Source organism: Tamandua tetradactyla, chromosome 23, assembly GCF_023851605.1.
Source record: "Tamandua tetradactyla isolate mTamTet1 chromosome 23, mTamTet1.pri, whole genome shotgun sequence".
NCBI classification, from domain to species: domain Eukaryota; kingdom Metazoa; phylum Chordata; class Mammalia; order Pilosa; family Myrmecophagidae; genus Tamandua; species Tamandua tetradactyla.
In genome coordinates, this window is record NC_135349.1 from 651713 (window position 1) to 663714 (window position 12002).

At 54.2% G+C, this 12002-nt stretch overlaps 1 protein-coding gene across 1 annotated transcript; it reads right to left on the bottom strand.

Annotated features, from left to right (window-relative positions):
- Positions 1-4843: 4843 nt before the first annotated feature.
- COX19 (cytochrome c oxidase assembly factor COX19) lies at positions 4844-8625 on the bottom strand. The gene is made up of 3 exons (XM_077140430.1): positions 8492-8625; positions 8185-8300; positions 4844-5430 (listed from the first exon to the last, which is right to left on the bottom strand). Exons 1-3 carry the CDS (start codon positions 8571-8573, stop codon positions 5350-5352), a joined length of 279 nt encoding a protein of 92 aa, XP_076996545.1. The 5' UTR covers positions 8574-8625; the 3' UTR covers positions 4844-5349.
- Positions 8626-12002: the final 3377 nt, after the last annotated feature.

Consider the following 12002-nt stretch of genomic DNA (forward strand, 5'->3'; position numbering starts at 1 on the left):
AGCTTAAGTCAAAATACTGTTCCTAAGTTATAAGTGGTTCTTATATTCCATGCCCCCCGCCCTGACTTTAGCTTGCATTTAATGCCCTGAGAACAGTCAACACTGTTTCTGTTCCATCTCGACACCCCCATGCCAAAACCTTAACCTGGCTCAGAGCCAGACCACAGGCCGCACCCCAACTCCAGGTAACCATGCTCCCCGGTTGCTGGTTTACCCCCAGACTAGGCAGCCGTCTGTACAGTTTTTTAGATTCTTTTCTTGTTAATATGCTATAGGTGCCCTTTTGTACTTTGCTTTTTGCACCTAAGAGTATGTTCAGGAAATCACTTCTTATCAGTTGAGATTTTCTTTCTTTTTTTTTTTTTAAATTTTTAAAATTGTGGTGAGATATGTTGGTTTGGGCACTGGGTACCCAAGAAAAACATGCTCTTAAACTTAATCCATTACTGTAGGGGGACTTTTTGTAAACAGAACTTTTGATGATGTTGTTCAGTTTTGTGGTCCCCAAAATCAGCCTGGGATTTAATCTGGTTACTGGGGGCCTTTATACAAGCAGAGTGAGAGTCGGACAGAAAAACCCAGCGGGCTTTCTGTCCTTGGCCGGCATTCCAGATGCAAGAGTCATGGTCGGTGTGCTGACCACAAAGAAGCCCGAAGTCTGCAAACAGCCTCTGGAAAGGGGGTGGACGACACTGGACAGACTTCCTGCTGCTGACATGGGTGACACAGGGACAGCCAATCAAGAAGGGCCGGCTGGGGCCCGCGATCTTGGGGCTCGTCCCTATGGAGCTTATTCCTGCAAAGGAGAAGCTAAGCCTTCTTATAATTATGCCTAAGAGTCACCCCCAGAGAACCTCTTTTGTTGCTCAGATGTGGCCTCTCTCTCTAAGCCAACTTGGCAGATGAACGTCGGACATGCCCTCCAAGGGTCTAAGTCTCCCTGGCAACATGGACAGAAACTCCGGGATGAGCCAGGACCTGGTATCATGGGACTGAGAAAGCCTTCTTGACCAAAAGGGGAAGAGAGAAATGAGACAAAGTTTTAGTGGCTGAGAGATTTCAGTCAAGAGGTTATCCTGGAGGTTGTTCTTTTATGCATTATGCAGATATCCCTTTTGAGTTTGTGGTGTACTGAAGAGGCTGGAGGAAGTACCTGAAATTGTTGAGCTGTGTTCCAGTAGCCCTTATTCTTGAAGATGCCTGTGTAACTAGAAAGTGTGTACAATGTGACCGTGTGACTGTGAAAACCTCGTGGCTGACACTCCTTTTATCCAGTGTGTAGACAGATGCGTAAAAAAAATTAAGGACAAAAAATAAACAGGGAGTAAAGGGTAAAAACAAGTGAGGTAGATTGCAATACTAGTGGTCAATGAGAGGGAAGGGTATGGGAGGTATGAATTTTTTCTTTTTATTTCTGTTTCTGGAGTGATACAAATTTTCTGAAAATGATCATGGTGATGCATACACAGCTATGTGACGATATTGTGAGCCACTGATTGCACACTTTGGATGAACTGTTTGTGCGTGAAGATATCTCAATAAAAAACAAAAAAAAATAATAATAAAAAGGACCAGTCAGAGCTCAGAAAGAAGGTACATCCCACAGAGGTAAGCCAACAACGAAAGTCACGTGGGAGAAGATGGGTGCCCCTTTATCGAGACGATAATGCAGGAGAGGTGTGAGGTGCTGCCCTCAGCACTGGCTACAAAGGTGAGTGCAGATGGGTGGCCCAGGGTTGCACCCCAAGCTGGTCCACTGCATGACTCTCTAGTGTATTTGCAAAAAAACAAAATTAAAAATTATTTGCTTCCCTCCACCATACCCCCCGTGCAGGTTTGAAATGGTTGTGCATCCCCAGAAAAGCCATGTTCTTTAATCCTGAATCAATATTGCTGGGTGGGGCCTTTTCTATTGTTTCCATGGAGATGTGACCCACCCAACTGTGGGTGGGAACTTTTAATTAGTTAGTAAGCTGCTGGAATGCAATGTACCAGAAATGGAATGGTTTTTAAAAACGGAATTTATTAAGTTGCAAGTTTACAGTTCTAAAGCTGTGAAAATGTCCGAATTAAGGCATCCAGAGAAAGATACTTTAACTCCAAAAAAGGGGCAAATTAAGTTCAGGGTTTCTCTTTCTCTGCTGGAGGGCACATGGTGATACCTGCTAGCTTTCTCTCCTCATTTCATAAGACTCTCCCAGAGGCTTTTTCCTTTGCCTCTCCAAAGGTCTCTAGCTGTGTGGGCTGTCTGCACTAAAGCCTTTTCTAAAATGATTAACTCTTAAAGGACTGTACTGAGCAACCCCACCTTGCATGGGTGGAGACACATCTCCATGGAAACCAGCTAATCAAAAGTTACCACCCACCACTGGGTGGGCCACATCTCTATAGAAACAGCAAAAGATCCCACCCAGCAATACTGAATGAGGATTAAAGGACGGGGCCTTTCTCGGGTGTATAATAGCTTCAAATCAGCACAGGTGGTTTCCATGGAGATGTGTTGCCACCCATTCAATTGCGGCTGCTTACTGGAGCCCTTTAAGATGGAACCATTTTGGAAAAAGCTTCAGAGCCAACAGGAGACCCAGATGTTTGGAGATCACGAAAGAAAATGTTCCCAGAAAGCCATTTGAAGAAGTCGGGAGAGAAAGCCAGCAGACATCAGCATGTCTTCCCAGCTGACAGAGAAACCCTGAGCCCCATCGGTCCTTTCCTGAGTCAAGGTTATCTGTATCTGGATGCCTTAGTTTGGACATTTTTATGGCTTTAGAACTGTAATCTTGTAACTTAATAAATGCCCTTCATAAAAGCCAACACATTTCTGGTGTATTGCGTTCTGGCAGCTTTAGCAAACCCCTCCCTCATCCCCCGCCCCACCCCCCACCCCCGAGGCACAGGGAGCCGCCAGGAGCTGGAAGTCAGTGGAACCAAGAGGACAGAAGCTGCCACATGCACCTCCACGTGGCAGAGAAGACAAGGACCAGCGGTGGTCGGCAGCTGGCCCCAGGACACCACAGCGTTCCAGGAGACAGCAGTGCCTCGACACCAGAATTTTGTACTTCTAGCCTCAAAATTGTGCACCCCTCAATTCCCGTTGTTTAAGCCAGCCATTGTATTGTATTTACTTTGGCTGCTAGGAAACTAAAACACATGTTGTAAAATCTGCCATTTTAACCAATTTTAAGTATCCAATTCAGTGGCATTAATTACCGTCACAATCTTGTGCTATCTTCACCACTGTCCATGACCGAAACTTTTCCGTCTCCCAAACAGAAACCCTGTCCCCATTAAGCAACCCCCCATTTCCCCTCCCTCAGCCCCTGGTAACCTCTAATCTACTGTGAATTTTCCTCTTCTACAGATTTCATATAAGTGGAAGCACACAATCCTTCTGTGTCTGGCTTATTTCTCTCAGCATGATTTGAGGTTTCCTTCATGTTGTAGAGTGACCAGAACTTCACTCCTTTTTAGGGTTGAAGCCCATACAAGGATAGAGCAGATTCTGTTTATCCATCTGTTGACTAGACACTTGGGCTGCTCCCACTTTTTGGCTCCTGTGAATAATGCAGCTATGGACGTTGGTATTCAAGTGTCTGAATCCCTGCTTTCAATGATTTGGGGCCCTCATTCTTTTCAAAGTCCACTGTGTAGAGGCACCAAGTTCAAGCACTCATGTACAGGCAGTAGGGTTACTTTAAATATTTTGCAGTTACAAACAGTGATGCAATGAATAACTTCTGTACATGTAATTCTGCACTGTTGGAAAACACAAAATGTTGTGATGGCTCTGTTTGTTTTGGTGATAAAAACCAAGACTTCTTATAAACTAGGCAATTATATGCTAAAAAAAAAAAAACAACACTAGTGCATTACGAATGTAAGACAGACCAGATATTAAACAATGACAAACTGCAGATGGCAGCAGGTGATAACTGTCCAAGGGGGAAGCAGCAAGGACCTGCACCACCGAGCACAAGAACACAGCTGACTCAGAGAGGGTCTCGGCCCTCCCAGGTACCATGAAAAGGAACTACAATGCAGGGAGCTGGGCACAGAGAGGGGCACAGCTAGAGAAGCCCCTACCTCCGGAGGCTGTCAGACCAGGAGGCACATGTATCAGAGCCCAGGCCTGGGCTCCCCCGCAGGACAGGACCCGGGAAGGGGCTGACCCCACCCAAGAGAGCCTAGAGAAGGCACAGGTGCTGTCATGACCACTGCCTGAGCAGGCTTGCCCAGGACCCCCCACCTCCTGAGCGAGCTTGCCTGGAGAGCCAGGGGACCGAGTGCAGGGCCAGCCCCTGCCCATCAGGGCCCCACGGAGGGCAAAGGCCACACCTGAGGGCCACCAGCCCAGGACTGCTTAGCATCAGGGAAGCTGGCCGCACACCCAATCACCCTGCAGCCCTGGCCCAGAGCTTGGTTCACCCGCAATCCTGACAGGGCTGAATATGATCACTCTGGTGCTTCTTCATGAGAACCTGACGGTACAGAACCGTCACGGGGACACATTCTTGGGGGATCAGAAAGCAAGCACTGGGTGACATGGACAGTGTGGGTGTTCTTATAAACTGAAAAAACTAGGAGACAACGTGTGGAGGTCAATCACCAATATACTGGCATTCTATTTTCCAAAGCTACAATACATTAGTTAGAACTTAAACATCTAGTTTTATAAATACAGTCTGATACAAACCAGAAAATGATTCTTTTAGCAGAAAGATACTAGGTGTTCACACATAACCAGAAAATTTCCAGAAGTCACGTTCATGTAAAGTCAAAATATGTTTCACTTCCTATTTTGTGCTCTTTTTTTGTAACAGAAGGAAATAAGCTGGCATGTATATTTACGAGTACAAAAAGGAAAACATTTTACTAGGGAATGGTTATTTTCTAACAATATATATATAGCAGACTGAAATTAGTTAAATTTGAAATTTAACACATTAGTTTATGGATATTCAGAGTATTAGAATACAAAATCATCATTTTACAGTGATCAAAAGTATTCACTTACGAATAGTTACTGGGACGTTCTTACCTCCAGTCAATCCCCCTGTGAACTTTGTCACCCTCTTAGGGAAAAGGAGAATCAAAAAGGAATAACTTCAGGAAGTAATTCTGGGAGTGGGAGTGTGCAGAGAGCAGCCACGCCCCTCATCTGCGAGCTCTCCGTGCGGGAGGGGGACTGCTGCCAAGCCCCCCCCCCCCCCAGCTCCACCCGCCCAGGCCACCGCCAGCTGCTGGCCCTCAGGGACGCTGCGCAGGCCCACAGCAGACCCCGGGGCTGGGGTGCAGCAATGTCCCACTGCACACAGCCCCCCTAACCCAGTCCCATATGTCTTCTTTCCATTAAGATTTATTTTTGGCTTCTGATTTTCCATCTTTCAAATCTCCAAATCCCAGCTTTTCCAGTGGTTCTTGTGCCATTAGCTGCCTACAAGAAAAACGGAAGCTCTTGTTAAGGTGGGAAGAAAACGAATTGAAAATGAACAACTGTCAGGACGAGACTGCCCAGCTCATCCTGCTGGCCCAGGATAACCACAGGACCCTTTCTCTCCCGGCCTGGTCAGAGCCAATGCTGTGGAGAGGCACTGGATCTGAGAGGTGACAGTGGCGGCTGGGGAGAGGGAGGAGGGGGCGTGACCTAAGAAGAGTGGGCAGCCTCCAGGAGCTAGGGCAGGCGGGGAACAGAGCCCCCCCGCGGCCTCCATGGCATCCACCCAGAGACCCAGCCTCCAGGACTCCCAGAGTATAATGCCGTGCTGTCCGTCAGGGCCGCTCTCCCCTCAAGCTGCCTCTGAGGCGGGACATGCTGCGGGTTTTGAGGCAGGAAGGAGGAGCAACAGGCACAAGAAGAAGCCAATTGAGTCCTGGTTCAAGACGATGCCCTGGTACAAACCTTTAGGTTGTTGAAACCCCACTCCTGATCAGATCACCAGAGACAGTGGCTACAACTTTAGCCCCTTCTAAAGCGAAAAGAATGATTTTAATGTCTCCTTTTGACATAAGGAACTGACTTGAGAAAAAAGCCTCATTTCCTGGTCAGCTTTATTTAGAGGAATGAACCATTCAATCATCCCGAGAGAAACACTCTCAAATCTGCATGGAAGGCATAGTAATTCTCACCTGTTGACTTCAGCGGCATTAACCTCACGACTCAGTGCGACCGCATGCTTAGCTTACGTGCCCCACAATCTTTACAACACTGACAGCAAGCCATCCTCACAGGCTGCCCTCGCAGACTGCATCCTACACCGACAGGCTCTCCCACCCTCCTCCCATCCCCCCCCAACCCCCGGGTGGAGACAGCGCCGACGGGCCTGGCGCTCACAACCAGGGGCACACGGCCGAGGGCTGGAGCCACCAGCCAGGCTCTGTGTGGCTAACACGCTGACCGCCTGCCAGGAGAGCAGCGCAACTTCTCAAGGATCACATGGGGTGCACACCCAGGGCCGTGTATGACCTGCTGGCGTTCCAACTTGAACAATGTGTAGCCCACACCTACGAAAGCACACACTTTTACATCAGGCTAATAGAGCTTCCGACCTTCCTGAGGAAACTTTAAATCTCTATTGTTGTTAGGTAAGAAAATGTCCATTTTTTAAAAAGATGCATATTGAGTTAAGTAGGGGTAAAATAATGTCTGGGATTCACGACAAAGGAAAAAAAGAAGGTAGAAAAAAAATGGTTAAAAACAAAAACAAAAAAAACCTGGGGAAGGGGGTAGGATTAAAAAGAGGCAAAATCTCCATAATCACTGAATCTACGGGACCGTTACATGGAGGGCCACACCATCTCCTACTTTCATGTGTTTGAAAATTTTTATTATAAACCAAAATACTATGGCCAAAATAGCTGACACACACACTATACACACAGCTACAAGCCGCACTGCCGCTCAGTGAACCACCTGAAACGGTGGAGGCCCACCAAGTGGGCAGCTGCTCCCCTGCCCATCCTCAGCTGGCCTCGGACCATCCACAGCAGCAGGGCTGAGCGAAGCTGGGCTGGGCACTCCCGGGGCCCAGGGCTGCACCTGCCTAGCTGCCTTCATCGGGCAAGCCTGGGACCCTGCCTGGGGCCCCAAACAGCTGGTCTTCTAAGGCGGTCACAAGCAGGAGCAGCGGCTGGCCTGCGCTGGGCGCCCTGGTCAGCACCAGGCCTGACTGATGGGACTTCACTCTCACCAACAAAATGTGGAGGGGGTCACCACTCAGAGCTCCAAGGCCAGGAGCTGAGCTTCAGAGTGGGAGGCGGCCAGCTCGGAGGGCACTGGCAGAGTCTACCTTCAAACCACCTCCACGGCACGGTGGCACGAAGAAGAAATTCATGAGTCCCAGTTTCTAAGACACATCCATTTAAAAACCAGTAACTTAAACACACGGTTTCAGCCCACGGGTTACGCAACCATGGGAAGAGCTGGGTCAGCATGGCCCCTTGTCAAACCGAAGCCCCGGGAAGTAACCTTGAACCACGCAGGAGGCCGGCCAGGCCTTCACACTGCGCCCATCACCTCCAACCCCAAACGTCCACGTGACGACTCTCACACACCTGTGTGCCCAAAGGCAAGATTTTGCTTTGAGGGAAACGTCTGGGTTTGTTATGGGAAAACGAAAAGGGGGCTTGAAACGGATTGGTTTAGGTCAGCCTGTCTTCAGCAGACCAGGCTGTCTGAAGGCTGAATTCCTTAGTGAGCTAATGATGGGCTCAAAAGGCAGAAATACAAGCCCCCACCCACCAAAGAGATCTAGCCATATAACTACGCGACACGCTGTTCTACGCTAAGGATTAGCATAGCTCTCATTTTAAGTCCATTTCCTACGGATCACAGGGAACGTTTGTGCTGTTTAAAAGTGAACTGTTGCGAGTTCTGGTGAAAATGGGAAGAATCGCTCATCTCTCTTCCCTGTCACATTCCAAACAACTCTGGGTCTAAGTGGAAGGAAGCAGAGAGCCTGTGGCACGGCCTGGCAGCCTGGACCGTCGGGCTCGGCCAGCTCTCGGACGACGCCCTGCTCCGAACCAGCGACAGGTCGGGAGCGCCCCAACTCGGGGGGAAAGTAAAACCGACCGAAAGCCGCACCCAGGTGGAGCGCGACCCCTCAGGAATCGGCCACGCCTCCCCTTCCCGGCAAGCAGCAACCTCCGCGGAGCGCTCGCGGGGGCCCGGCGGCGGCCCGGCACTTGCCTCTCCATCCGGCACTGCAAATACTCCTTCGACTCCTTTCTGCACAGCGCGTTTTCGAAACTATTGTCACGGAGACATCTCATGAATCTCTCCTTAAAGCCTTTACATTCGCCTAGAACGAGAAGGGAAACCGCGTTCTTTTCATCCGGGAGCGGGCGGAGGCGTTCAGGGCACGGCGCCTTCAGCTCGGCTCCCGTCGGGGAGCTCCCGCCGTAATCTGGCGGGAAGGAGCCTGCGCGCCCGCCTTCCCGGCGCCCGACCTCGCCCCTCCCCGAGGCCCGCCCGCGCGGCGCCGCCGCTCACCGAGGTGATCCAGCGGGAAGCTGCCCTTATCCGGCGGCCGCGGCTGGAAGCTCTTCGTCCCGAAGTTCATGGCCGTCGACATAGCTGCGGCCGCGGAGACGACGCTGCCGGGAGCGTCCGCGCGCCACGCACGCCGCACGCAGGGCGACCTGCCGAGCGCCGAGCAGGAGCCCCGCTCGCCGGGAGCACCGAGAACGTCGAGCGGCCGCCCCGCCCTCCCCGCGCCAGGCCCCGCCCCTCACCTCACCACGCCCCGCCGCGTCACCCCTCCATTCCGCCCCCACGGCCCCAGGTCCCGCCCCCTCCACCCCCAGGAGGTCGCAGTACAACCTCCCCTGCCCTGCTCCGGCCCAGCTTCTTTCCCACACAAGAACAGACACAAGCGGCCCTCCAAGGTAAAGCGCGCTCCATGGGGACGAAAGGGTCACACACACACCTGGACAGGCCAGCAGGCAGGGGCGAGGACGCGTGTGCCCGCTCCCGGCCGCCCAGGAGCACCCCTGCCTGACGCGCAGAGGCACAGAGTGCAGGAGAGGGCCGGGAGCTCTGGTTCTAACCGAAACACCCGTCGTGACTGAATTGTGTCCCCAAAAGATGTTTCCCAGTCCCCTGGTCCCCTGAGTGGGCCCTTATTTGGAGGGAGGGTCTTTGCAGGGGATTAGTTAATTGGGGTCACACTGGAATTGGGTGGCTCTGACCCAGTGAGTGTTGTTCTTATAAGATGAGGAGAGACAGACACTGCAGAGAGGGCCATGCAGCAGGTGGAGGTCAAGATGCAGCCCTGTGGCCACAAGTAAGTGTGGCCCGCAGCCCTGAGCACAGCCAGGAGCACTGAGCCTGGCTGGAGCACCGAGCAAGGCCAGGAGCATCGAGGACAGCCAGGAGCATTGAGCGCAGCCAGGAGCACTGAGCACAGCCAGGAGCATTGAGTGCAGCCAGGAGCGCTGAGCCTGGCTGGAGCACCGGGCATGGCCAGGAGCACCGAGGACAGCCAGGAGCACCAAGGACAGCCAGGAGCACTAAGCGCAGGCAGGAGCACTGAGCGCAGCCAGGAGCACTGAGCCTGGCTGGAGCACCGGGCATGGCCAGGAGCACCGAGGACAGCCAGGAGCACCGAGGACAGCCAGGAGCACCGAGGACAGCCAGGAGCACTGAGCGCAGGCAGGAGCACTGAGCGCAGCCAGGAGCACTGAGCCTGGCTGGAGCACCGGGCATGGCCAGGAGCACCGAGGACAGCCAGGAGCACTGAGCGCAGCCAGGAGCACTGCGTACAGCCAGGAGCACTGAGCGCAGCCAGGAGCACTGAGCGCAGCCAGGAGCACTGAGCATAACCAGGAGCACTGAGTGCAGCCAGGAGCACTGAGCCTGGCTGGAGCACCGAGGACAGCCAGGAGCACTGAGCACAGCCAGGAGCACTGAGTGCAGCCAGGAGCACTGAGCGCAACCAGGAGCACTGAGCGCAACCAGGAGCACCAAGGACAGCCAGGAGCACTGAGCGCAGCCAGGAGCACCGAGGACAGCCAGGAGCACTGAGCGCAGCCAGGAGCACTGAGCGCAGCCAGGAGCACTGAGCATAACCAGGAGCACTGAGTGCAGCCAGGAGCACTGAGCCTGGCTGGAGCACCGAGGACAGCCAGGAGCACTGAGCACAGCCAGGAGCACTGAGTGCAGCCAGGAGCACTGAGCGCAACCAGGAGCACTGAGCGCAACCAGGAGCACCAAGGACAGCCAGGAGCACTGAGCGCAGCCAGGAGCACTCAGCACAGCCAGGAGCACTGGGCATGGCCAGGAGCACCGAGGACAGCCAGGAGCACTGGGCATGGCTGGGAGCCCTGAGCCTGCCCCAGAGCACTCAACACAGCTGGGAGCATCGAATGCAGCTGGAGCATTGCACACGGCCGGGAGCAGCAGGTGCTGGAGAGCCAGCAGGGAGCCTCCCCGGAACTCCATGGGGTCTGGCCAGCCTGCACCTGTTGGAAGCTGTTGTCTAAGCCCTCTGTTGTGGTGGTTATGGCGGCCCCAGAAAGGGGTACAGTGAGAACTGGGAAACCAACATGACCCAAGAGGGTGGGCAGCAGGTGAGGGGGAAAGGGCTGAGGCGAGCCACCCAGCTTCCCTGCCCCAGGTCCCTACCTGGCCGTAGGAGCCTCTGGGTGAGAAGCTCATCTGCCCAGGAAAACCCTGGAGAGGCTCAGAGAGGCACCAGGGCCCATGCAGCAGGTGCCCTGGCCTGACCCAGGTCAGCCTGTGAGGCTGCAGTTGTGGCCACAGGGGCCCAGGTCCCGTGGGTTCCAGTCAGCTGGGCCGGGGGCTGCCAGGAGACTTGCTCTCCACTGAGGGCTGGGACTGGGGGCACAGCACATGGGCAGGGGTCGCCCCACTGCATCCCTGGCACGCCTGCCCCCCAGCAGCACACAGCAGGGAACCCCGTGCCCCAAGGAACCCCGTCCCTGTGTGGCCAGGACCTGTGTCTGGCCGGCAAGGGGTGTCACCGCCAAGGCCTGCATGGCGGGCCTGGGGCTGCAAGAGAGCCCCTTCCCCTGTCAGCCTGGCCCTGGCCACATGCCACCCCAAAGGGCACGTGGCCCCTGGTGCTTGTCCTATAAACCAGCCAGTGCCCTGGGCTGGGTGATTCACTGGCATTTCCAGAGCCGTGGACAACAGAAGCTTTTATTGTCCAGCAAATTGCACTTTCCCACATGACCAAGTCACACCACAGAGCAGGGAAAGGGACAAGGCATCTCAGAGGCCGGACGGCCTATAGGGCACAGAGAGCTTTCAGCCAACACCCCTGTGCCCGGCAGAGGGCACCTGCTCCCCACAAGCTCTTTAGCCAGAGATAAGGAGAAGGAGTTTTAATCTGTGCTTTGCAGGGATGGGTGGCGGGCGAACTCGGCCTCAGCTCACCCACCTGGGCAGCGGCAGTGGCGTGCAGCCTTACCTGGTGGCTGGGCCAGGTGTGGATGGCTCAAGCAGGGTGCCCGCCTCAGCTGCCCTGGCTACACCTGGGCCCTTGGTCCCAGGAGGGCGGGGTGCAGGGCAAGGGCACAGATGCTGCGTGGACAGCGCCCCCGACAGTGCCTCTGCTCACCCTTGGTGACCCTGCAACGCAAGACACAGGAAGGAGATATTAGACCCACCGTTTATTGGTATTCTCCATCCCCTTTCAAAGTCTCTTTTCTAGGATGCTCACCTGGCTGCCACTTTCTCAAGAGCAGAGCCCACCTCTGCGCCCAGCCAGGCCCCTAGAGCCTCATCCCACTTGGCAGCCAGGGGGGAGGGGCGTCCCACGGAGTGGGTGGCAGAGTTGGGGGTCCCTGCACCCCAGGCCTGAGCTTCTCCCGCACCACCATTTCCCACTGGGGTCCGCACGCCAGCTGGCACACACCACGCGGGAATGCTCAGAGCCGCCCCTGAGGCTGGTGGCGGGGGCCCCTCGCCTGGCTGAGCCTCTGCTCCCTCCTCCGAGATGGGGGTCCTGCAGGTTCCCCTCCGGCAGGGCACTGACCAC